Source organism: Cricetulus griseus, chromosome 2, assembly GCF_003668045.3.
Source record: "Cricetulus griseus strain 17A/GY chromosome 2, alternate assembly CriGri-PICRH-1.0, whole genome shotgun sequence".
Lineage (NCBI taxonomy): Eukaryota > Metazoa > Chordata > Mammalia > Rodentia > Cricetidae > Cricetulus > Cricetulus griseus.
Genome location: NC_048595.1, coordinates 191,185,492 through 191,213,260, shown reverse-complemented (window position 1 = coordinate 191,213,260; position 27,769 = coordinate 191,185,492). Strand labels below are relative to the sequence as shown.

The 27,769-nt window shown below is 39.1% G+C and overlaps 1 protein-coding gene across 1 annotated transcript in view; it reads left to right on the top strand.

Moving 5' to 3' along the window:
* Lvrn (laeverin) overlaps positions 1-27,769 on the top strand; it is a 56,442-nt gene that overhangs the window by 10,372 nt on the left and 18,301 nt on the right. The window contains exons 3-16 of the mRNA XM_035438730.1: positions 1,150-1,292; positions 2,865-3,004; positions 8,818-8,944; positions 11,710-11,864; positions 13,038-13,151; positions 16,837-16,980; positions 17,823-17,888; positions 17,978-18,043; positions 18,755-18,927; positions 20,756-20,832; positions 21,500-21,639; positions 23,529-23,584; positions 26,011-26,164; positions 27,395-27,489. Of these exons, the coding sequence (XP_035294621.1) occupies positions 1,150-1,292; positions 2,865-3,004; positions 8,818-8,944; positions 11,710-11,864; positions 13,038-13,151; positions 16,837-16,980; positions 17,823-17,888; positions 17,978-18,043; positions 18,755-18,927; positions 20,756-20,832; positions 21,500-21,639; positions 23,529-23,584; positions 26,011-26,164; positions 27,395-27,489 (1,650 nt within the window). The remainder of the gene's footprint in view (positions 1-1,149; positions 1,293-2,864; positions 3,005-8,817; positions 8,945-11,709; positions 11,865-13,037; positions 13,152-16,836; positions 16,981-17,822; positions 17,889-17,977; positions 18,044-18,754; positions 18,928-20,755; positions 20,833-21,499; positions 21,640-23,528; positions 23,585-26,010; positions 26,165-27,394; positions 27,490-27,769) is intronic.

The window sequence follows — 27,769 nt, the reverse complement described above, 5'->3', positions numbered from 1 at the left end:
AGCCAAACTGGCTACTGTGGAACCACAGGCTTCCTTCCAGCCTGAACAAGCAAGGCTATAATAAAATGAGGGAAATGAGAAGGACAAAACAGGCTGGTTGCAAATTATAGCTTTGTCACTGAAAGTTGGACACCTCTAATGGGCCGTCTGTGAGATGGGTTTTTCTTATTTTTCATGAAAGGATTCTGAATGTCTCAGCTACTTTAATGTCCCTCCTAGAGCTGTGCAATTTTTTTAATAAGTGAGGAGGCTCTTTTGCAGTAGAAGATTGACCTGCAGAGGTGAAAAAAAAATGAGTGGGACAGGCCCTCTCAAGATGTTTGGCTTTATTTATCTATGAATTGGGCCTGGAGCAAGAGTCAGCATATGACAGATGGTAAGCCTGGGACCTCAGTTGGAAGGGAAGTTCACATTCACCATTGTCCTCTCCAGCCAGGTTCCTGGGTCACTGAGTCTTGGCAAATGGAATTAACCTGACCGAGGAGAAAGCTGTTTGCTGAGAGCCGTGCCCTTCAGACACTCAGGAAGGATGTGCTGGGGATGAACCTGACATCATGGGTTTGTCCCTAAGCTTTCTGCTATAATTCTCCAGTGCATCATGGCAGTGTGTCATTCTTTGTATTTTTCCATGGAAGTAGGAGAAGCCACAGTGGGGATGTGGCGAATCTATCTGTAACTGAAGGACATAATGTTCAGTTGGTGTGTGCCCATAAGGTTTACCCCCAGAGGGCTCTAAAATAGAACTGTAAGTTTTCAATTAGAAAGAAGAGGGAACATTTGAGAAAGAGTGGAAAAAAAGCAAGAAAACATAGACATTCTTCAGACTGACTTACCCCTTGGTGACAGATGAAAGCAACAAACAATCCTCAAAGAAGCCATCCTAGTTTTCCAAAGACTGACATTCCATGTTTATGTTTGTTCTTGTTTTCCTTATAAAAGGTTGATGACGCAATGAGACAAAAATTATTTTGTGGCTGAAAGTTAAAGAGATCATTTTTATTTTAGGTTTACAAGAACCTTAAGATGGTGTAGGAATTGGTCTGTGTGTGTGTGTGTGTGTGTGTGTGTGTGTGTGTGTGTGTGTGTGTATGTGTGTGTGTGTGTGTGTTTCCATTGATCTGAGAAAAAATTCCTCCATATGTATTTCAGAGCCTTGATTGCATCTCAAATGGAACCAACATTTGCCAGGAATGTTTTCCCCTGTTTTGATGAGCCAGCTCTGAAGGCAACTTTTAACATTACAATTATTCACCATCCTGCATATGTGGCTCTTTCCAATATGCCACAGCTAGGTAAGTAATGTGTCCTGCCCTTGTATAAACATGAAAATATTAGCTTTCATGTCTGCTTCTCTAGGAAGTGTGTTTGTAGCCTTCATCTGTCATAACCATGGAGAGCAGTCACATGAGACAAGTATGGGCCCTTCACACTTAGAGAAGATAAATCCCTATTCTTTCTGTATGGGGATCTGGGGACATGATACTGTCTCTACATGCTGACAGTCTACCTGCCCGTTAGTTAGTGCTTCAACTATGGACCCTTACTGATAACAGGCTGGTGCAGTTGACCTCAGCAGATACATAAATTCATTTTATTCACCTTCAGTGATTTTCTTATCTAGCCTGAATTGGTTTCTAGCTTTTAGAGATCCAGAGATATAATGTAAAAATCGGGATCTTTGTTTCCTTGGTAACTTTAATGCCCAATTAACACTGGACCTGAAGCATTTATAAGACTTTAATGAGAACAAGTAACCTCTTGAAGACTGGGCCTGAGCCACCATAAGTTGCCTCAGTTTCCTGGTTACTATATAGTACCCCATGACATATCAGATGGCTGGCCCTCACCAACATTTGAGTTTGCTATTTCAGCTTTATGCTCCAGGCTGCTGCTGCTGAAGATGCCTCTGAAACCTGATAAAGGTGGAATTGTAGTTTCTGATTCACTTTGGACTCAGACAGCTCTAGATTCAATGCTGTGAGAAGTGTGCTAAACTAGAAAATAGAAGTAGGTGGAAAGAAAGGGTATCAACTGGGTAGAAAACATACAGTGCTCATGGGTTTGACACACGTTTTGTTAAGCTCTCATCACTCAGGATGCTGACTGAGGCCTAAGATGCCATCATTGGGTCCTTCAAATGTAATTTTTATTTATTTAAAAATCATTATAACAATTGTATAGCTTTATGGGATAAAGTGTAATGATTTGATAAATGCATACAGTAGGTAATAGTAGTCATCATTATAATAGAAAATATTTTAAAATAGTCCTGGGGAATGGGGGAGTGACTTGGTCAGTAATGCTTGCCATACAAGCAGGAGGATCTGAGTTTGATCTCCAGGACCCTTGTAAAAAGCTGGGCATGGTGGAGTACAACTGTAATCTCAGTGCTGGGGAGGCAGGAGCAGGGGCTTCCCTGGGGTCTTGCTGGCCAGTCAGTCTAGCTGAATTGGGGAGCTCCAGGTTTAGAGTGCCTGTCTCAAAAGACAAGATGGAGAACAATTGAACAAGATGTTCAGGGCTAACCTCTGTAAACATATATACACACATACAGAAACTCAACATAAACACACATAAATACTTTTGAACAACATGATAATTTTGCATATTTTTGAGTTATAGTGTATATTTCAGGGTAATTAACATTTTTATCCCCTCATTGTTAACTTTGTGTTTAGATCCTGGGATGACAAAGGTTCACAGTAACCTGATGTAGTGTTGATGGCTTAGATAGACAAACCTGATGTCCTAGACTACAGGGAATACCTAGGAAGGAGTGGCTGGTTGACAACTGTCTTGACAAATTGTTTCTAGGTTGCATATTATCTAGGTTTACAGTGGTTTGGACTAAAATATTCCTCCAGGTCAGTCTGAAAGAATGGATGTGAATGGAAGCAGATGGAAGGTCTCTACCTTCCATACCACACCCCGCATGCCAACTTACCTAGTCGCACTTGCTGTGTGTGACTTCGACCATGTCAGCAGAACTGAGAGAGGCAAGGAGGTGAGTAGGAAAGAGCCTGCAGATAAGGAACAATGTGCTGACTGCATGTGGTTCACCTACTCTACCTATATAACCCACTGTCACTTTCCTCTTCCCTTTAACCCTAACCCTAACCTTCCAAGTCCCATGAAAATGTGGCTTTTCAGAATGTGATGTATCAAGCTGAGTATGGTAGCATGCACTTGTAATTCCAGCATCTGAGACATCAAGGATCATGGGTTTGAGGCCATCCTGGGTCACATCGTAAGATCCTGTTTCCTCCCCTTTCACTAAATTTAAAAAGGGAGTGGTAGGAAGGGATAAGATACTCTTTTCCATGATAGCTCTATGTAACTCTTTCTGTGGTAGACTGTATATTAAGCCCAGTCCTCAAGGTAGGTTCTAAGCACCCACTTCCTGTTTCTGCTTTCCTAGAGGGTAGGAGTGAACAGACAATGGCTGAGCTAGTCCTGGGCGATACATTGCTTACTGGATCAGATTCAAAGTGTTTAGCAACCAGGATGGCCCCATCACTGAACAATAAAAGCAAGACACTCATAAGTCGCTGGAGGGATGTGTGCAGGTTAGCTGTCATTCCTTTTAAGGAGCTAGGCCTGCGGGTGTCCCGTAGCTCTGGGCATACAAGACTCCTCTAGAGTCATGTATAGTGGGATGAGGAGGCTTTGTCCTGAAATTCTTAGTTTTCATCTAGTTGCATTCTCATGATAGCCTACGATTTTCAGAAAGTGTCATGGTTGCTGTGACAGTGTTTTCCATGCTTGCTTATTCCCTACTGTGGAAAATGGAGGTAACTAAAGCCTTACACCCACAAGTTCTTTCTGATTTTCTTGGCTTCCTCGGGTGAGAAAGGGCAAGCTGTGCAGCTAGCTGAGCATCCCTCTGGCTGGCCTGAGATCTTCCAGGCTCATTGCATTGACATATGGAGACAAGAAGGCTGGTGGTGAGCCAGGCTCATCATGGTAGTGAGAACGAGCCAAAAACTACTCCAGGCCTCCTAGCCTAATGAATCACTTACTCAGTATTGGATGCAAGCAGCCTCTTATCATCTTCCTGAGCTGCTGGCTCTCAGTCCTGGTCCTCTTGCTGAATAATTACTAGGAGGTCCTTGACACTCACATATGTAACACTGGCCTAGTCAGAAATCCGTGGCATAGATCAGTGAATCTGCTTAGGCATGATTTAGAAGCATGGTTTGAGCCTAGCAAGAAGCAGCAGACCTCTCATTTCCCATAGCTAACGAGAGAGAGACCCAGGGTGAACCCTCACACCCACACCAAACAGCTTCTGGTCGGTCCTCTTCTCAATCAGCAATTCTTGTGAAAGGACAAAATCAGTTTCTTCCCCAAAGTTCATCCTACTATAAAGAATGGCAGCTGCCATAGAAACAAAACGGAACAAGAGAAAATTAGCGCTGTTGGCCAAAAAATGAGTCTTGGGTTGAGTTTATCAGTGGAATGCCGTGCTTGGCCATGGCTGAGCACTACAAAGTGATTGAATTTAATATGTATTCTTTGAGGTAAACAAAATGCAAGCCTGAAACAGTGTCCAGCTTATCCCAGAATTACCCGTTTAGTAAGAGTGTGATTGTGTAAAGTATAAACAGAGAACACATTGTAGGGATGGAAACAGCTAACGTGGAAGACTTGGGCGGCCTGGATATTTGCAAAACAATCTTTTCTGATGTCTAGATCTGCCACATCCAGTGATGGCTATTAGTACACACAGGTGGGGCAGGCGTGATTTTGAAGGAACTTTTCAGCTACATCTAAAATGGTCCTTATTGGCCCGTGTTTCTTGCTTCCTCCTTGGGGCTACACACCCTCCCAATTCTATATGAAATTCCAATTATTTGTCTTGCTTTAGGGGAGTGCAGAATGGTCATTTTTTAGGAGGAGATTCATAAACTGAAAATTAATGAGCAAGTATTCATTGATGAGGCTGTTATTTTGAAAAAGACTACAGCTAAAACACAGATTGTATCCACTATCTCCATCCTGTAGAGTGGTTTTTTCCAAGTCTAGTGTTCTCAGAAGCCATAAATTTAGTGGAAAAGCAGATCCAAGGCCTGGAGCTATCTTTCTCAACTAAATGGGGTGTCTGTACCACATGGGAGGAAGAAATCAGTGAGGGAAATCAGGCTGGAGTCTCAAAAACAGGTGGTTGCATTTTGTGAGCAAGGAACATTCCCAAACCCTCACATAACTAAAAATTCACATAATTCAAGACAAACTTTCCAGAGAAATAAAGGCACAATGAGATAAATCTATTCCTGGAAAGCATGCACTTGTACTATGCTTTTTCTTTCATTTTTTCTTGCCCTTTTTGGATAATAGTTTGCAGAGAGCATTTTATTTTTTTAAGTTAACAAAACTCATGTGACACATTTGGTAATTCCCATATCTCTAACATTTGTCCTAAGGACTTTCGTTTTCATGTGTCGTCTTGGCATCAGCACTGCCAATCCTCAACTCTATTAAAAATTACTTACAGAGAAAAAAGTTGAAGAGCATAAGGTGATTCTGCATCACTACAGCCCTGCAGGCTGAAACAGGAGCGTAGTCATGAAAGCTGCAGGGATTCACTCAGGTGCCAAACACCAGCATGTTTACATGAAAAGGACATTGAATGGCAGAGATGCCTTTTACCAGCAAACATGGGAACACCATTGCAATTAACTCACTAGATTCGACAGGCTTAAAATCATAAGACTTTTCAAGGGCTTAATTTGGGGCTTAATCTGATTTTCAATTTTGAAAATGCAGTAGTAGGACTAATAACTCTTTAAATATTAAACCATTCTAAATTTTCAAGGTTCAAATTTGGTTATACAGTATGCCATCACTCTTAACAACACAATTCTGTTTTGGATCATTGGAATGTTTTTTAAAGGGAAGACGGATTTGAGGTATTCTTTCACATGGAAGCTACAAGGAGTATTCTGCAATTACAGAATTACACATTTTTAAAAAGATTTATTTTATTACCTTTTATTGTTTAATTTTTTCATACAATATATTTTGATTTTTATCTTTCTTCTCTCCCAACTGTTTCCAGATCCTCCCCATCTCTCTACCCACCCAGCTTCATGTTCTTTGTCTCTCTCAAACAAGCAAACCAACCATGGAAATGAAACAAAACAAAACCCCAAAAGGCAAAAAACACCAACCACAACAAAAGAAAAGCACACATAAAAACATGGAATCCCTTTTGTATTGGTCACCTGTTCTTGAGCATGAGACCCGCCATAGAGTGTGATTGATAGTCCCACTCTCACTATTGTGAAAACCGTCTTTCCCTCTCCCAGGAGGTATCAATTGAAAATAACTTCTTGATTGGGGGCAGGACTTTGTGCTGGAAATTTGCCTGTCTTGAACTTGTGCAGGTCTTGTGTGTACTGTCACAGTCTCTGTGATTGCATAGGTGTTTCTTCATGCATTTCCAAATAGATCCCCAAGCCTTCAATAGAGGAGTGTCATGTAGACATCCCACTTAGGGCTGATTACTCCATGGTCCTCACTATCTGCGTGTTATCCAGTTGTATGTCTTTGGGTTAATTACCATCTGCTTCTCTGATAAGAGTTCAGTGACATAGATCTATGGGCATAGAAATGTGTGTTAGCAGTTTTTTTATTATTATGGTCCTTCAGTAGAATAATAGTAGGAGGTTTTCCTATAAGGCCCGTGACTTATCTAGTACCAGGTTCTAGTGTCAGGTATGGGGTTTTGACATGGAGCAGACCCTAAATCCAACCAAAAAGAGGGTAGTTGCTTCCATAACATTTGTGCCACTATTGTATTATTGTAACTCACTGGGTTCATAATTGGGTGAGTTTGATGATTACTTTTCTCCTCTGATAGTCTAGTCTGTATAGTAACTTCCAGAACTATGGACTTTCATCAATAGGGGTGAAACTCCTTGTTGAGCGTTAGCTCAAGTTCTTTATGTTCAATGATTTAAATATATGTTACCTTGAGCAATAAAGTCTAACCGTCAGGTTGTGGAGGGTAACCAATATAATTGGCAATAGGATGTAATGTTTGAGGGTAATCTATAGGACCCACATTGACTAACAACTCAAAGAGATGTAGCCCATTCATGGTGGCCTTTCAAAAGGCCTTTGCTATGAGCATAGCATATGCCCTGCCCATATCTCTCCTTCACCCTGTTCTCTCATCACCCTTTCCATTTAATCTTCCTAGTTGAGTTTCTTCTTTGACTGTTTATAACACTATATTCTATTTCCTCTTCTTTGGAAGATTCCCCCTCCCACTCCCTGGTCCCTTACTAGCTACCTAATCTCTGAATATTCTGAATAAAATATGTATCTAGATCTTAAAAGCTAACACCCACATATAAGAAAAAACAGGCAGTGTTTGTCTTTTGGGGTCTGAGTGACCTTACTTAGGATGGTTGACTCCAGTTCTACACATTCACCTCCAAATTTCATAATTTAATTTTTCTTAACAGTTGAACAATGCTTCATTTTGTAAATGTGTTACATTTTCATTATCTATTCATCAGTCTATAGTTACATATGTTATTTCAAGCTTCTGACTTTAAGAATATGTATAAGCAAGTTTCCTGTGAAGTAACATATAGAGTTCTTTCAGGATATTCTCAAGAATGGTATAGCTGGATCGTGTAGGTCTATTTTTGTCTTTTTGAGGAAACTTTACACTGATTTCCATAACGATTGTACAAGTTTCACAGCAACCAGCAGTGAAGTATTCCCCTTTCTCCACATCCTCATCATCATGTGCTGTCGTTTGTCTTACTGATCTTGCTCATTCTGACTGGGTAAGATGAAATCTCAAAGTAGTTTTAATTGGAATTTCCTGGGGCTAAGGATATTAAAGATTTAGAAAAATATTTCTCAGCCATTTGTGCTTCATATTTTGAGAACTCTCTTTTTCTATACCCCATTTTAAAAGTGGGTTATTTGTTTTCTCGATGTTCAGTTTTCTGAGTTCTTTGTATATTTTAGATGCTAACTCTGTTAGATGTATAATTGGAAAATATTTTGCTTATTGTGTAGGCTGCTGCTTTGCTCAAAAAGGAATGATTATGTCCTTTTAAAATCAGAAGCTTTTGAGCTTCATGAGATTATATTTATTGATTATGACTATGCTAGGACTATTATTGACTATGCTGTCAGTGTTCTGTTCAGAAATCTCTTCCTGTGCCAATAAGTTCAAGCCTATTATTTACTTTCTTTTCAATCGGAGTCATGATGTCTGGAATTATGTTGATATCCTTGATCCATTTGGAATTGAGTTTTGTGAAGGGTGATGGATAGGGGCTTATTTTCATTATTTTTCATGTAGTTTCTGGTCTGACCAGTAATTGTAGATTTTTCAAAGTAAAAGTTAATATGATATACCTCTGGGGTATTACTGTTAGTGCTGTGCCTTCTGGGATTTTCTCAGCACCTATTTGAGCTTAAATATTATAAGTGTTCTTTTAATTGTTTTTTTTTCTGTGACAAAACACCATAACCAATAGAACAGTGGGAAATTCACATCTTGATCCATTAGCAGGAAGCAGAGAGAGAACACTGGGAATGTCACAAATCTGTTGAAGCATCAAAGTCCATCCCACAGTGACACACCTTCTCAACAAGGCACACCTTCTAATCCTTCCTAAACAGTTCTACCAACTGGGACCAAGTATTCAAATATATGAGACTGTGGGGGACCATTTCCAAGCCACCACAGGCCTATAGCTTCTTCCACAGTAGCAGGGAGTTGAAATGGGCAAGTTTTGAAGCTCAATATTGCTCTACCTAATTATTGTTTAAATTTTTCTAATTTAGATACGAGTCTGGGCCCGGAAAGACGACATTGCAAATGGAAATGTAGACTTTGCTGTGAACATCACAGGTCCTATCTTCTCATTTCTGGAGGATTTGTTTAATATCAGTTACCCACTTCCAAAAACAGGTGAAACATTTAAAAAGTTTCAATGTTTCTGTTCTGCAGGCCCTGCGTTGAGATCACATGATATAATGATGAACCTTCAAGGGTGTATCACAGCCATTTAGCTTTTATTTTGGAGTTAGCCTCATTCACCATGGTGTTTGATGCTTACAAAACACACAGAGATCTGACTGTGCTTTCTCTGTCTGGTGCTCTGTATCTAGTGAGTCAAAACCATCTTTATTTCAGTTCCCTTGAGGGTGACTCCTTCTCTAGATAGAGACTTTAAAGCTCTCTTATACTTACATATAGCACTGTGCAGTGCTGGGCTCTGGATTCTTTCAGCTAGCAAGCTTGCAAGATTTTAGATATTCTTTAGCGGGAACTCATTGGCTTAGTACTCACTGTTATCTATAGATTTCATCGTAAAAATTAGAATAATGTGTGAACATGATCCTTGAGGATTTGTGTAAATATTTTATCTCTCATAGATCTGTATGGTATGCCTGTAAAGTTTTGCAAGCCACTCAGCTCAGAAAGTTGCTCCAAGTTGCTCAGTTTTTTCTTCTGTTTAAATTGCTCATGTCATGTAAATTTAGTTTGTTCCTCCATGTTTCTGAAATCTTGAGAACGCTATGCTTTGCCTACACAGGCAGATAGCAGAAGAGGGTGGGGAGAAACTATTTGGGATGTGAGGCTCTGCAGAGCCTCTTTAGTTTTGGGGGAATAAAGGGCTGAGGGCTGGGGAGCAGCTTAAGCCTGCAGAGACCACAGTTTGGCTGTCACATAATGAGCTGTCAGCAGCAAACACCTGAGCTTGTAAACCAAGTTCCTCCATCTTCCATGTTAGAGGAGCTTAAGGTAGCTAGTCCTTGCCAACAAAACAAAACAAAATAAAAATATGCTCATTAAGAGAGATTCCAGGGTAACCCTTGTTCTTGCATGGCATCCTGTCCATTCACGAGACACTGTATTTTTTTCCCTGCCCCTCAAGCCACTTACTGCCTTCCTGCTCCTACTTTCTGATAGTGTTCATCACCATAGTCTCTATTGGAACAGTCTTTTTGTGGTGTCACCCTCCAACCTGTCCTCCTATGCGAAGCCAGAATCTTTGCAGAGAAATAGCTGATCATGTTAAGTCTTCTTTAAAATATCTCTGCAGACATGGTTGGGGTTCTTTACAATGATTTACAATTCTTTACAATGATACCAACCTTTTCGAGGAGCTGAGAAGTTCCCAACTACGACCAGTGCCCTTTATAGTCTCTGCGTTCTCCTTGGTCCTCCAGATCTTCACAACCTATGCAATTTGCACATCTTAGAATGTCTTTTACTTAATTGGATAATTCACCTTTCCTTTTTGTTAACTCAGACCAAAAAAAGGTCTTCTGTAGGAGGACTGATGAATAGTGAGACATGCACGCAATAGAAGACTATACAGCAATGAAGATGAAGTGCCTTTTCTAAAGTTTAAAACCCAAAGTGACTTTATATAATGAAATAAAATAGAATATATAATCTGTTCAAAGCAAGGGAACAGTAAATACAAAATGGGAAAGAAGACAGCACAGAAAGTTGGAAATTTTATCACCTGGCCTTTTATAGAAAAAAATTGGCAGACAGTTATAAAGGGTTAAATGTTATTTTGAAATAATTAGTTAAATGTTTATATAAAATAATGCAGACTCATATGGTAATTAGTGATGATAGTCTGTTTTCTAAAAATCCAATGATTTTGCTTAATTAAATTGTATTCATTTGAAATTGTAAAATGTTTAAGAAACAGTCATTAGAAGGGGCCTAGCAAGGTGGCTTGGTGAGTAAGGGCACTTGCTGTAACGCTCAACATCCGAAGTTCAATCTCCAGGATCCACAGAGTGAAGGAGAGAACTGACTCCCATGGGTTGTCTTATGATCTCCACTTGCACACACACACACACACACACACACACACACACACACACACACACACACATGCACACAATTACACAGACACACACGCATGTAAAAATTTAAAAGTAGCCAATCAGTCTCTATAAGAATTGATTTCTTGCTGGGCATTGGTGGCACACTCTTTTAATTCCAGCACTTTGGAGGCAGAGGCAGGCAGATCTCTGTGGGTTCAAGGCCAGCCTGGTCTACAGAGCGAGTTCCAGGACAGGCTCTAAAGCAATACAGAGAAACCCTGTCTTGGGGGAAAAAAGAATTGATTTCTTATAGCTGTCCAGGCCAGACTCCGAGTGTTGATTACATCCGTCCTTCGAGTAGAGGGTTTCCTGGGAAACCAAACAGGATTAGTTAGCAGAGGAAATCTAGGGTCAACATAACTGAGTTGGGCAAGGCAGCAGAGGTTTTTGTTCTTGTTTGTTTGTTTGTTTGTTTTTTGCAAAGGAAGCTTTTGGGTTTGGGATAGGATGAGTGTTGGGGAGGAAGGGTTTAGAGGGATGGGCAATGTCACTAAGTCTGATGCATGCACTGAGACAGACTGACTCACTGGGCTGGGGAAAGACCAGGATTTAGCCCATCTTCTCTTCTTATTGTTGAGTTTTGAGATCTTTCTAGATTTGAGCTATGAGTCTCTCATCAGAAGTATTTGCTCTTTGTATGATTTTCATACAATTGTCATAACTTATTTTCTGTTTTTTTTTTCACCCTTCTTTTTACTCAGGTTACAGATTTCCTCTAATCTTTATTTTTCAGTAACCTTGTGACTTTATTTGGACATAATTTATAGCTGAAAGAACATTTTATTTAAAAATATGATTTTTTCCTTACTTAAATCCACTTAGATATAATTGCCTTGCCTACTTTTGACAACCGTGCAATGGAAAACTGGGGGCTGTTGATATTTGATGAAGCATTCTTGTTGCTGGAACCAGATGATGAGCTGACAGAGAAAAGGGCCATGGTCTTGTCCATCATCTCCCATGAGGTTGGGCACCAGGTAACTGGTGAAATGTTCTCCCTTATTTCACAGTGAGGTATTTTCTAGTTGTTTTCCTCCAAGCAGCAAAACCAAGAAATACCAGCCACACACCACATTTGGGGCAGCACAGGAGTGCTTGAAATGTATAGCGGTGTGTGTAAGAAACACTGTCTTTAAAAAAAGGAAGGGTCTGTGTGCTGTCAGTCAAGCTGAGTCCCACCCACTGAAGGATTGTGTGATTGTGAGCCTGTTTAATTTTATTCTGGGAAGAGGTTTAGTGGGGATGCCGCCAGTGTGTTAATGAGGGGCATATGAGAGCTCAAGCTGCATCCACAAAGGGTGTAACCAGGCTGCACCTCTGTGTGCTTCATATTGGGATCTTAAAAGTCTAGGCATTTGCCTTGATGGAAAGTTTCATACCTACATTTTAGTCTCTATTCCATTAACAGTAATGTGTCAAGCAAGAAATAACCTTATCTAGGACAGTTTCATTTTCTTATGTGTGTGACTCCACACTCTGGCTACAGAGTCCTCATACTCGCATGAATTTTCATCAGTTGTCCAAAGTGTCATTTATTATTGTAACCCAAGTGATATAAGCTGCTAACAATTTGGTTAGACACCAAGATATGGATTTGTTGGTTTGGTGAATGTGTTTTTCTTTCCAAACACATCTATGCTTCTTCTGCCCTGTTCAGCTTCAATAGAAAACGACGCAGCTGCAACACATCACAGAGTATACACATGCCTGAGTGAAGCCTATGTGCTGTGGATCAAATCACAGTCTAAAACTTAGTATCTACTTACAGTGAAGTCCTAGTTAGACTACAAGGTGCAAGAATAGCAGGGGGTAAGTGAGAGCCTAGGACTTCAGCTTCATTGAACTAAACACAACTCGAGGGCAAAGCCAATGGTTTATGCTCAGCTAGCCAGCTTTGTGCTTACATATCAGTTTTAAAGCAAAGACTGCTTCCAGTGACCAGAAATGACACAATCATTTCTGAGAAATGTACGGCTGCTATCTCCTCGTGTGAAAACAGCAAGGCATGTTTGGGAGTCCTGCTTTCAAGTTTTGTTATTGACAGCAAACAACATGTACATCTTTTTGTCACCTCACCTCCTTAGCGTGTATTTACAGTAAAGACAACTTAAATTTTAGAAATAACTCTTTCTCTCTCATATCTCCAAAAGTGGTTCGGGAACCTGGTGACCATGAGTTGGTGGAATAATATCTGGCTCAATGAGGGCTTTGCATCTTATTTTGAACTTGGAATAATTAACTACTTCTATCCTAAACTTCCAAGGGTAAGTAATTTAAGCATTTACCTCCAATTATAAAAATAATGCATATTCATTGTTGGAAAATCTATAAAACACAGACAAACCCAGTAACTATTAATTACTAAAACTCTTTATCAAATGTGAGTTGTGCTGCCTTTTATGTTTTTTTTCTTGCAAGCTTTTTACTTATTATTTTTGTTTAAGTGATATTTATACTGAAACTTCTTTTGGCTTAAAACTTTTCATTTTTAGCTGGGTGATAGTGGTGCATGCCTTTAATCCCAGCACTTGGGAGGCAAAGGCAGGTGGATCTCTGTGAGTTACAGGCCAGCCTGGTCTACAGAGCTAGTTCCAGGACAGCAGTTCTATACAAGATAAGGCTGTCTCATACCCACCCCCAAGTTTGTATTTATTTGCTTATAATTGTGTGTGTCAAGCAGCATATGTCATAGCATACATGTGGAAGTCAGAAGACAACTTGTGGGAGACATACGGGTGTGAGACATCAAACTCTGGTTGTTAGGCTTGGGGGCAAGTCTCCTTTCCTGCTGAACCATCTTGTCAACCCTGTATGGAGATTTCTAATGCTGGTATAGAAAGATGGCTTAGTGGGTAAAGCCATTTGCTGTGCAAGTCGGATAACCTGGTTTTGATGATCAGAACCCATGTAAAGGTGGAAGGAAAGACCCAATTCTGTGCACTTCAATATATATCATGCACAACAGAATAACTAAAAAAGTTTCTAATGTGTCTTCACTCAGAATGACATCATGGACACTTCTATATATCATTAAATCCACTTGGAAACAAGAAATTTTTTCTGTGTTTGTGAACCTACATTATCTTGGAAGTACTGAGCTGGAGTGCCCCAGGCCCACACCACCCCTGTGCTCTTGCCAGATGACCTGGATAATGCTCCCTTCCCTAGCCTGTTCACTCTGCAGTGCTTCCTTCTTCCTTTCCTGCATTGAACACAAGTCCTGTTGTTCCAGAAGGGAGTTTGGACATCATTCTATAGATGAGGATGAAATGTTAAGGGCTTCAACAGAGTTGGCTTTGAAATTAATTGTTTGGTGCTAGTCTGATGGCCAAGATAATGATGATGAGGAGATTGCTGGATTTGCCATTCGCCAGCTCTGGGTCTCTTGGCCTTTCAATCTCCAGTTCTGGTAGTGACTTCTATTTCTTTTTCTGCCTAGTTCAGGAAAGTAGCAGGCTTGGTGATGGGCACAACAGCAACTATCTTGTGTGTAAGCATGGTTCTGACCCTAAACCCCAGGCCTCATGCATGTTAGACAAGAACTCCACCATCTATCCAGAAAGACCCCTGCATCCTCACTCTGCCTTTCTTACCACCATAAACTGAGATGTGCAGTTGAACATCAGAACTAAGAGGAGTTTCATGAAGTCATTGAACAGCGTTCTGAATATCTGTTACATACTATGTAACAACTGTCATTAAATATACCCTCATGTGCATATAGAGTATCATAGACATTGTTCAGTCTTAAGAACAATAAATGATGATGATAAGTAGCCTAAAAATAGCCTACCTATGTAGAGGGCTTTATTTACTGGGCATTTTGCTTAAAAATATAAATTAATTTAGCCATTAAAACAATTAAGTGAGGACAATTATGTTTTCCCTGCTTTGCAATGGTAAGACTGAATGTAAGAGATAGATTTGGTGATTTGTATGAGTAAAAGAACTTTTAAGAGAGGAAAAAAATGATTATTGGCCCATTGTCTTGACAATTGCCTATTCATTTATCATAACACTTAGCTTTTTATAAAAGTTTTATCCATTATGCATGAAAGAGATGAAATCCATCTGTGACTTGACCAAACTAACTTTGGCTTTGTGTCCTTCCAATTTATCTTTCTGTTCATTTATAATATAACAATTATCTTAGGGAACAGTTATGAAGATGTAGAAACAAAAACTCAAAATGTTGGTAACTACAGTAGGGAATTTTACTACTATGAGAATACATACATAGGAAACATATCTTAGGAAGAATTATATTAAAGCCAACATTGGGGCAGTGTTTATTTTAGGGCATGAATTATGCAAGTTTTAAATTTTTTCCCTTGTGTCTATGACACATTGATCAAAATATGACACTCTCAAGAACACTATACAAAACCTATGCTTAATGAATAGGCTATTACTGAAATAGCAATAGAAGAGCTTTACCATTCAACATCCTTTAATTACTGGAGTACAGGATACTAGCCAGACCAACACAATTTTGACATAATCTCCAGATGATCCATTTTCCATTAAAATTTCAGATGTAGCCAGACATGCTAACTTAATCTACCATTTCAGCTATTTAGGAAGCTGAGGCAGGAGGATTTAAAATAAAAAAAAAAACCTGGTTTACACAGCAAAGCACCATCTCAAACAACAAAATTGTTGACCCATTTCTCTATGATATAGGCTTCTCAGTTTCAGAAGAGTGTATTTTGCCAATAGCCTAGAGGTAGTTAATACTCACTGTCAAATTGACAAGGTCTAGACTCACCCAGGAGCTAGTCTTCTGGGTAAGCATAGATAAGAGTATATATAAGCATATATAAATTAGCCTTTGGATGTATCTATGGTCTAGATTAGGTTATTATCTGTTACTATTTATATCCAGATTAGATTATCTAGAGTAGGTTAATTATGGTGGAAAGGTCCACTTTAACTATGCACCAGGGGCCTAATTGAATTAAAAAGAGAAAGTGAACTGAACACTGACGTCCGTTGCTGTCTGCTTCCTGACTGTTCATGAAATTTACTTTTGGCAGTATAGTATATTTTGTCTCAGTAAGAAGTCAAGTAACTGATAAAAGTCTAGCTGATGGTATTGTTAATCAAAATTTAAGCTAGGAATACAAAGGAGTTGACCAGAACATTAACAGATGGAAGTAGAGAAGAATTTGAACATTTACCTGGTGTGTCATGTGGCATGAGAAGTCAGCTCGAGTTCCATAAGTAGGGGTTTTAGGCTTTACAGGGCTATCAGGGGCTAAGCCACCCACCAGGGTGCAGACAACTCATCCGTACAACATCTCTCCTAATCTTTGTTCTTTTTTTTTTTTCAGCCCAAATTCCTCTTTGCCTGTAAATTAGTTTTTTTTCTAGCTTCACACCAGAGAGAAATTGTTCTTGCCATGTGCCCAAGGGAAAGCCAGTGTCTTGGACAGTCCCGTGGCTCCCAGTACAATGTAATAAACTGCTTTCTCAGAACACATGAACTGCAAACACTTGGATCTAGTCTGTGGATGTCTTTCCAATTATTATGTCAGCATCATTGTCAATTTATAAGTCTAGTGTGCTTTTTGCTTTGTGAATATGCATGGAAAAGTACCAGTCAGTTTTAAGGATTCATTGAATCAATCCACAATACAATCTAGTGGATTGGAACTACATAGAGACAGAGCACGGAACCTGTTTTGATGAGAAATAGATGACTCTAAGGAATAACACTTCTATAATTAAGTTCTTAAAACTCAAAATAAAAGCAAGAAAACAGGAAGGAAGATGGCCTATCATTTTGTTATTCAAATAATTCTGACATTTGGGGCACATTCTAATTCAGACACTTTTCAATTATTTTTCTCCATTTCAATGTGGGTTTTGGAAGCTATCTTAGGGATGTTGGATTTTGCATTTCTGTAACCCTCCGAAGTTAATGTGGCTCAATCTTTTCCTTTATAGAATGAGATCTTCTTTTTTAACTTTTTACATGGAGTCCTCAGAGAAGATCATGCCCTTGAGTCTAGAGCTGTGTCCACTGACATGGAAATTTTCACAGAAACAAGGGAAATAAATGAACTCTTTGACATATATACTTATAACAAGGTAAAAACACATTTGGGCTTTCTTCTGTTCTCATGCAGAGAACCTATGTATAATGGGTTCCAAGGATGATAAAATGCTACATGGTTAAAGTAACTTTAATATTATTGCCTAATGCCAGAAACTGCTTTAAAGTCGGCCTTCACTTAGCAAATATTATAAGTGAGGTCATGTTAGATACTGGGCACATATACTATTATAAACAGACTTACATACCTCGATGCATTAAAAGCAAACTTTTCTAGGTTTCTGAGAGTGTGTGTGTGTGGGGGGGGGCATGTTTGCATGCATATTGGGATGCCAGAGGACAATCTTGGGTGTTGTACCTCTGGAGCCATCAACCTTATTTTTGTGAGACGTATGTTCTCATTGGCCTGGGGCTTGCTGATTGGTTAAGCAGGTAGTCATCTAGTACTAGGAATCTCCTGTTTTTCTCCCCAGTTCTAGAATTACAAACAAACACACCTGCTTAGCTTCTGTATATGGATTCTAAAGATGGAGCTTAGGTCTTCCTGCTTGCTTGCATAGTGAGTGCCTTACTAGCTGAGCCATCATCCCATCTCCAAACTTCTGTTTTGTAGAGTTTTATTCTTACATGCAAATGTTGTAATTTAAATCTTTTTGTGTACCCCAACTCTTTATATGTAGGACATTTGTTTGCTCTTTATTCACTACTTAGTGACAATCTACTATTTTATTAACATATTTGAGGATAATTTGAACAGGGAATTCAAGAACAAATTGGAATCAGAAGCGTAGCATGGAACAGTGTTCATAAAAGTGGAATGTGTCCGTGTTTAAATCCTGAATTTTGTTCAGCTGATGAATGGCTTTGTATGTCTTAGGGGGCATGTATGGCCCGGATGCTTGACAGTTTCCTGGACCAGCACTTGTTTGTCAATGCACTTAAGGTGAGTTGCTAAGAGAGTTGCCAGATAGCAGCAAATGTGAATTGCTTTGATATCCTATTGCTTTAACCCCAATTCTTCTGTTTTCACAGTCATATTTGGAGACATTTTCTTACTCGAATGCTGAGCAAGACGACCTATGGAGACACTTTCAAATGGTGATTGTCCTTCTTGAGACACTTTCTTGCTGAGCAGTTTTGTCTGATACAGTACAAGAGCAGGAAGCCATGAGTGAATGACTGAGCCACAACAATGTGACTTCCCCCTATTTATAACCCCCCCTTAGGTCTCAAGTGTTTCTTAAGTCTTCACTCTACTTCTATGGCCCAAAATAGAGAGTAATCTATTAGATCCCTAAATATATGCTCAGTGAATACATGGATAAGTATATAAATAGCAATTTATAGTGTCAGTCTTCTGTGTTTGTGGTTCCCTATCTGTATATTCAAGCAATCCAAGATGAGAAATAGAGAAAATTCTGTTTGTATTGAACATATATGGACTTTTCTGGAGCCATTATTCCCCAAACAATACAATGTAAGAACTATTATGTTCACATAGCATTTGCATTGTGAAGATATTACAAGTCACCTGTAGATGATTTGCAATACATGCTTCCATAGGAGCATTTTTATATAAGGGCATCAGCATTCATAGATTCTGTTGCCATGAGTGTCCTGGAAAAATATTCCCCTCCCAGACACTAGAGGAAAGCCGTGTAGAGACAAACAGTTCTGAATATCAACCACTGGGGATTCCCATATGAAGAAGCAATAGGATGGTTATTTCATTTCATTGGGTGAGATTGCTGCTTCCAAAGGTTTTGCTGATAAACCACGTCTTTTTTGTGATGCTTTTTTTCTAATCAGGCCATAGATGAGCAGAATGTAATCCATTTGCCAACAACAGTAAAAAACATAATGGATAGTTGGACATACCAGGGTGGCTTTCCAGTTGTCACGTTAAATGTGTCTACAGGCATCATGAAACAAGAGCCGTTTTATCTTGAAAAGGCTGAAAATCAAATTCTTGTAAGCCGCAAGTAGGTTATTTTGTTCCTCTATCGTCACTAGGTTTGGGGTTGAGCAACAATGCAATGGAAACCAGTCAGCAGTGAGGAAGTATATTGCTTGCTGGGCACGTGCCCTTCTGCTGGCTGACTCCCTGAAGGGCTGGCACTGTCTCTTAGGGTGAGGCAGAACCCTAAATACTAGTCAAGGCCAGAAGCCTGCAACGAGGGACCAATGTTTGCCCTTATGTGGGACTTAGAGTCACAAGAGTGACTGGACCACTAGAATTCTATGTGTTCCTCACTGTCCATCAGACAAATGAATCACTCGGGGATTCTGAGTGGGAGACAAGAATGATGTCACTAGTAGCACAACTTTTCAGAAAAATAGAGGGTCCTGTTGCAGTCTTTTCCCTAGACATAGAATCAAGAGGCAGCTACATCCTTGAGGAGAGTGCTGTGCACATGTGTTCATGTTGTGTGATGTGCACAATATGTGTATATTTAAAGCCATATCTGCAACTTTAAAATTGTAGCCTTCAGACCTGATTCAAATGCTGGCTTCCACAAAAGTCAGACTGTTTGTAGGTCTTACTCAAGTTCTCTGAGCTCCAGTTGCATTGTCAGCAACGTAAGTAGAATAGGGAGATGATGCAAAAATGTGGAGTAGTGAGTGGTAGCATGCCACTCATTGCCCACTTCTTTCTTCCTCCTATTTCTTCACCTAACTGTTAACTGGCAACTGCTTTAAGTAACTTTCACCCTTACATCTCATTGTAGTAGATATCAGCATGAATGAAAGATTTTCAAATACTAGAAACAATTTCAAGAAGGGGCTGGCAAAGTGGTCCAGTGGGTTTGCCCCCAAGCTTTGATGACATGATTTTGATTCCTGAAATCCATGTTAAAGGTAGAAAGAGGGAATAAACTCTAAAAAGTTGTTCGCTGACCTCCACACATGTGTATTGCCTCCCATATTCTACACACACACACACACACACACACACACACACACACACACACACACACCACCACCACCACCACCACCAACAACAACAACAACAACAACAACAAAACAACAACAACAACAAAATTGACAAATCAAATAGTCCCACTCTGCAAAACCCAAGGGGAGAGAAACCAAAGGTGAATGGACTCTGCACTCTAGTGTTCTGAGACTTTTGAGAAGTGGGCAGTCTTAGGTGTGCGGATAAATGCAGACTCACAGCTAAAGGATTAAGATGCCAGATGTGAGAACTGGAAGAAGATTGGGAACAATTGCCTGAACTGTGCCTTTCCTAAAGGCTAATGCAGTCCTTGTGGTCAGCTGATTCATCCAGTTCACAGCCACCATTGAGGGAGGAAAAAGTAGACGTTCAGTAAATACAAACATCGTGGCTGATGCCTGTGAACATGTTTCAGATGAGGAGAAAACTCGAGGCTCAGAGGTATTTTGAAATGTTGGCAAGCTTTTCCTTTTTAAATTACCCTTCACCTCTCTGGGCATGGACAGATTTGGGTATCCCTGAAGCATTAGAATAGCCCAGAGTGAGGCCAGGTGGCTATAATTTAGTAAAATCGGCCCTTTGATATTTCAGACAGAAGGAAGTCTCAGCAATTGTCTGTGTTATAAGAGGTAAACCTATAAGAGACAGCAAGAGGGAGGGATAATAAAGAATCAAAGCAATATTGGCTTACTGAAACAGCAGCAAGACACCCCAAGAGCAAAAAAATCCCAGGTGCCTGCTGGGCTTGACCGTGGACTTGGAGGTCTGCTATTTTGGCATCTCTTTAATTTGGGATGAGTGTGTATATTCTTGTGTGTGAAAATAGCTAATTCTTTTTCTTTCCTTCCAAAAAGTAACACATGGATTGTCCCTATTTTTTGGATGAAAAATGGAATCACACAACCTTTAGTCTGGCTAGACAAAAGCAACAGTAAGTAAACATATGCGTGTATTACATATGCATATATGTATATCTTCATGTATACACATCTATAAAAACATAGGTATACATTTTGTTAAAAATGTTGAGGTTTTGAAAACCTGATTATTGGACAAAGCTTTAAAGACATAATTCAAATTAAAAATAATTATACATGAAAATTTAGTTAGCAGGGCAGTGGTGGCACATGCCTTTAATCCCAGCACTCAGGAGGTAGAGGCAGGCAGATCTCTGTGAGCTCGAGGCCAGCCTGGTCTACAGAGAACTCCAGGATATCCAGAGCTGTTATATAGAGAAAACCTGTTTCGAAGGAAGGAAGGAAGGAAGGAAGGAAGGAAGGAAGGAAGGAAGGAAGGAAGGAAGAAAAGTTATTCATATGGCAGATCAATGTCTACTTAAGAGCTATCTTAACTTTTGCCTTACTGGCTTATTGTTTAGAAGTGTGAATGTGTTATATTAAAAATGTACTGGGTTGGGCGTTGGTGGCACATGCCTTTAATCCCAGCACTCGGGAGGCAGAGGCAGGCTGATTTCTGTGAGTTCGAGGTTAGCCTCATCTACAGATCGAGTGCCAAGATAGGCTCCAAAGCTACACAGAGAAGCCCTGTCTCAAAAAACCAAAAAAAAAAAAAATGTACTGAATTTTTTTTTTTGATAGTGGTGTTCCCTGAGATGCAACTTTCAGATTCTGATGGCGACTGGGTGATTTTAAACCTCAACGTGACTGGATATTACAGAGTGAATTATGACGAGTTAGGTTGGAAGAAATTAAGTCAACAACTTGAAAAGGATCCTAAGGTATGGGCTGGTTTTGGTGTTTTAATCAAGAGTCATCCATTGTCATTTGAAGGATGGGCTTTCTGATGGAGAGCCCCTTGTCTATCACCTATGATGGAGACAATTTTATTCTCATTCTTGGGAAGGACTGATTTTGGTTGAATGTATATTTTTGAACATTCTTATTTCTTTTCCAAAATAAGTTTACATTTTGAAATGAGAATCAGATTATGTTTTCCTAAGTTACTTCAATGCTCAGTTCCATTTATTACTTTGCAATGAAAATATCACTTTTTTAATTCATGAGTATTAGAGACTGTGTAGGTAAAGACATACCTAAAGTTTCTAAGCTTACAATTGGTACACAGTATATGCTAAAAATTATTAAATTTTATTCTTAAAAATAAGTCTTCTCAATCAGAAGAGTGAATTTACTTTATTAAAACATCGATAGTCCACTATCACTTTAAGTTATTTTTAATAATCTATAAATCGTGATGAAATCTATACATGGTAAAATGTTGACCAGGTCATATCAGTCAGTCTTTAGTTGATTGATGTAAGCAAAGCTCCCTATGTAGAGAGAGATACTGGCTTAGAGTTTACATGACTTCATGTGGAACTTTGTGCAGTCCTCTTAGCTGAAGTAAAATCTGTACTAAGTTTCTCTGTTGGAAACATAGCAGCCTCCATACCAGAAGCATCCCATGGCACACTGGCCCAGAGTTTGGACTACAGGTCAGGAGACATCAAATCACATTTTTGCTTACCTAAAATGTGATTGTGGGCTTGCATTTGACTATCATTCCAGTTTTCTCATCTATATAACAGTTTCAATAGACTAATCTTACCCCATGAAGATGGTGTAAGATGGTTTGTTATGTTTAACAGAGGACAGACACAACCCAGGCACTCAGAATATGCTCAGTAACTTAAGAAAATGTTATTGATATTTGAAATAAAGTTATGAAGGCCCCTTCCAGACTAACTAAATTCTTAGTGGCTTCTAATGGTACTATAAGCCATAAAGGCACAAGGTTATATCATTAGGGGAGTCATTCTTTGATACCATAGTAGACTGATTTATTGAAACACCTAACCAGACTATTTTGGCAAAACAATTGGTGAGCAAATAAGACAGAATTTCTGTTACTCAAATGCATCTAGAAAATGAGCAAACATTCCCGCTACCACGAAGAAATGAAACTATTCCAAAGAGAGAATTAGGATTGGTGCACTCAAACACTTGGGAGTTCTGGGATGATAAGTTCCCTTGGAACAAATATATGAAAGTGCTGGGAGGTGTTGGAGGAATGGCAGAGAGCTTTGGGAGCCTCAGAGGGCCTAAGCTGAGATTGCAGTTTGTGAGCTGTCAGTGTTAACACGACCAAAGAGAGGTCTATAGACTCAGGCTGCTAACAGGCCTCTGTCTCTCCAAGAATGTGTAGGCACTGGGTCACATCAATGAAATCCTAAGAGTGCAGATAATTTAAAATAATCCCATTTAAAATAATGCCCCAGTGCCACAAAATAGTGCTAAGTAACATTTGTTTATGATTATGCCAAAACTTTCCTGAAAATGAGACATTATAGTAGCATTAAAAAAATACACGTTCTCTTTTGAAGAAGTGTTTAAACATCAGTTTGGAGCTTTGTCTTTTAGCAAGGTATGTTTTAGAGGAGTATTTTGCTAAAAGTTCTGCCATATTTAAGCATTATGATTGATATCAAAAGGATGTCATCAAAACCACATACATAATAAGTAAATTGTGGGCTGAACTTCGTAGCCACTACTCTCTGTCTAGGAGACAATTTCTTAGGAAGGGATGTTTAGGCACTGATGGTCTTGAAGTTGCTGTTTTGAAAATATTTTCCTCTTTTCATGACCATGTTTGGATTTCTTTCTGCAGGCCATTCCTGTCATTCACAGGCTGCAGCTGGTGAGCGATGCTTTTGCCTTGTCTAAGTAAGTGTCCTTTCTCCTCTCACTGTCAAAAAGGTATCTTAAAAACTTTATAAAAACAATAGCCTTGTGAATATGAAATTGGTTCTTTAGTGTGCAGAGACCTTAACCAATTAAGAATAGGGTCAAAAGCAGGACATGGTTGCTTAAACCCATAACTCAGCCCTGGGAGACTAATGCAGGAAAATTGCTATGAGATAGCAAAACACACACACACACAGTTCCATACACCACATCACAGCAACACACACACACACACACACACACACACACATTCACATGAACACACACACACACACACACACACACACACACACACACACATCCAAACAAACAAATGAAAGGTTAGGGCCAAATTCTATGTTCTCAGTGGAATTTTATAGCATAAATTGTCAGATATAAATAGACTAAGAACTGAGATGTTTAAGTTACTCAAAGGTGATGGCTGGCAGATAATGGTAGTGATACCTGGGTTGTATTTTGATATACTGCAGAACTATAAATTTTACATGTTTGTACTAGACTTGTTTAGTATAAGCCATGCCACAGTTTAACCAGAAATATTATTATATGTTCAGTATTTAAATTTTCAGGCAATAAAATAATATATATATATATATATAATAAATTACCTAGTGTGTCCTCCTTTATGTCTGTCATATGTATTGAATATTTGTCATTTCTTTACTTATTGTTCCCTCTGATACCTGTTGCTCAGTGCTTGACTGAAACACCTTTCTAGAGTCACTGTGGCTTAGATACTACTGGCTATATCCTCCAAGAATTACCCTTTTGGCTTCTTGACACTTTTACTTGAAAACTTGACTTTCTGGCTTTACTTCTTCCTATCACTGTGAGAATTCTTTTTTTTTTTGGTTTTTTGAGACAGGGCTTCTCTGTGTAGTGTTGGAGCCTATCCTGACACTCGCTCTGGAGACCAGGCTCACAGAGATCAGCCTGCCTCTGCTTCCCAAGTGCTGGGATTAAAGGCGTGCGCCACCAATGCCTGGCCACTGTGAGCATTCTTAAGCACAATTATGTTTATGTAGTTTTCCTTCTTTCCATGGGATGACTCATTTGGTCTTATAATTTAAGTGGCTGTTTCATTAGGTACAAGGATCAGAAAGATGCTAAGATGTTAGGATCTAAGATGCTAATTATGTTCTAAATGGACATCTCTCTCTCTTTTCTCCCTTGTCACATGTTTATCCTGTAGTCATTTCAATCCATTACTTTAACCACTGAAAGTTATTTTGGTCTTTAGGTTGTTCCTGCTGTTTATAATTCTCTCTCTCACTCCTGTGGTGTATATGTGTATGTGACATGTATCACTATTCTCCCCCTTGTCAAAACTTGAAACTTCACAGGCATCCTTTTGTCCCCCTTTCCATGTCTCATGTTCAGCCAGTCAGCATGTCGTATCTATCCACTCCTGGTAGTGTCTTCTGAATTCTCACCTTACTACTTCTACGGCTTACATATTAAACCATTTCTAGCACCTTTTACTGAGTCTCTTTCCTTAGCCTTTAGCCTTTAGTTCCTTTGAGTTCTATTATGACTTTCAGCATTGCAGCAGTAGAAGGTCTAGGCATCAATTTTATCACATTATTTTAGTTGCTCAAAAAGCTAGACTTCCTTGTGAAAAAAAATCTTAATTCTTTATTCTAATTTTCAATGCTTTCCTCTGGTTCGAACCACCTGATCAATTATCTTTGTCTCTCACTAGGCACAGAATGATGTTATCTACTTGTTTTCCCTCTCACTAGACACAGAAACATCCTGCCTATTAGCTTTGCCAGCCCACTGATTCTCCTTTGTCCCGAGCTACCTTCTCTACATTTTTCAATTTCACATGGCCTTTGGTGCTCTCCTCAAGTGATTCTTTCTTGAGGCCTTCTCTGACTTCTCCTTTCCAGTGGTGTTTCCATGTGTATGTTTTTGCCTTGGGAACCTTATTCTTAGTATTCCTCACCTTTTCTGAGACCCCCTCCTTGACTTCCTAGGTACCAGCTGAACTCCTCAGTGATGCTCTTAGCTGCAGACATCTGCTGTCTCATATGCTGGCTTCTCTGTCCACCAGCAGCTGGCAGAGCATTTGACTGAGAATGCTCATGATTGACAGTTGTTGAATGGAATGTCTATTGTCGTAAGAACATAGAACAAATACTCAATATTTCATAACTCAACCACTGGCCTGGGGTTTCTACAACTTCTAATGTGGATGTGTGAATGAACCAAGTGGCTACAAAAGCCTGACAGCATTGTTGAGTTCTGTGTTACAGAAATGATGGAACTTTGTCACCCTTCCACTTGGCTTGTTTACACATCTTGTTGAAGTTAGATGTTGAAAAGTGGAGCAGATATGGAAAGAGAGAAGAACTTTTAGCAGGTCAAGGTTTTTTGAGTGTGTGTTTTTTTAAACCAAACAGAAACAATTATCTTGAAATTGAGACAGCACTTGACTTAACCAAGTACCTTGCTGAAGAAGATGAAATCCTAGTGTGGTTTGAAGTCTTGATAAACTTGATAAACAGGAATGTTATTTCTGATGTGAACAACTTTGCCATATACCCATTATTGAAGGTAATTTCATGCTTTGTTCTATGGCTTTTAAATCAACCCTCTTTGCCTCGTTCTATTTTCTGGTCAGCATCTGTGGGACAGGCCTTTCCAAGCAATGTTCTATTCATTCCAGATGTTTGGTGATTTATTTCTTTTTAGCTACATCTGATTATTCTTAGAAGAAAATCTATTAGCCATAGGCCTGGCCTTAGAGATGAGTGAGGGAGAAGCTTGGCAGGATTTTGCATTCTTGGTGAACTGAGGGTGTATCCAAAAGAGAGAGAGAGAGAGGAAGAAACAGATGTGAAGAATGAAAACCCCAGAAGTGATAGGAATTATATATCTTCTTATAGAAAAACAGTATATATTAGGAAGAATTTGCCAAAGAGATTTGTAGGCAAACAAAGAGTTTCTTATCAACCCTGTGTTCATGACTCTAATACTCATGTCTTAAGGAATCAACAATTTCATCCTAGGAAATAATATTCCAGAGAAAATAAGAGGTTCAAAGCCTCTGTTGCTGTTAGGAAGAGAAAGATAGACATTAGCATTTGTGAATGAAACAGCCACAAATTGCCATCATTGAGAGACTAGAAAATCGAAAATTCCCATTGTAGCTCTTCAGTAGGATTTGGAAGGAAGAAGTCAAGAGTAAGATCAGAGTAGATGTTTAGAAGCAACCCTCTGGACAGTCCAGGTCCACAAGCAAACCAGAGACTGATGATTGCAAGAGAGTCTCTAGGTCATTCTGAGGGTGACGTTGTAAACACCTCTGGTTCCATATGCTCCTTTTTTTCTAGTATCCAACGTAATGTTGGGAGCTTAACCGAGTGTAGGGAGTGTGCCTTACAGGTTTCTGGACTCTGATTACTGGTTGGGCCAAATCAGTATAAGCTGACAGTTGTATTGCCTCAGAGAATTTCAGTGTGTTGATGGCATCTAGTTGGTTCTCAGTAGTGTTAATGAATGCTTGACTTTTGTATTTATCAGCTGATACATTTGAGGTTATAGCAAGTGATAGTAATTGCTAACATTTACTAAGCTCTCACTTTGTTCCACTTTTTGTGGTTTTATGTGTGAAGCAACTGAACCTGGAGAAGTTTAAAAATAAATCAGTATATTTAGTAACAAAAATCATTTCTGAAAAAAGTCTGTTGTTTCTCTATTAGTATCTTTCAGATAAATAATAATGTACTTGGAATTCAGTGTTGTGTGCCAGAAATAATGGTAACTTTTCTTTGTGGTTTATAGAAGTATTTGCTAAAGAGAATTAACTCAATATGGAATACTTATTCAGCTATAATTCGAGAAAATGTGGCAGCACTACAAGACAATTATTTAGCTCTGTAAGTATTTTTAAGTGGTCATAATTGAATAATGACTTATCTCAATAGATGGGCTTTTAGATTTGTGAAAGAGAATCTTTTTTAATAACTAAAATCTTAGTAATCTATTACTGAGAGAGTTTGTATGCTATATGAGAATTATAACTCTAGACCTGGTAAACTATGTGTGTCTTCAGACGAAGCAATAGCTTGAGTTCTTAATTGACCTGCGATGCACTTGTGTGGGCACATAGAAGTTTATACTCTATATTTGCAAGAGTTAACTTACTGATTGAAATTT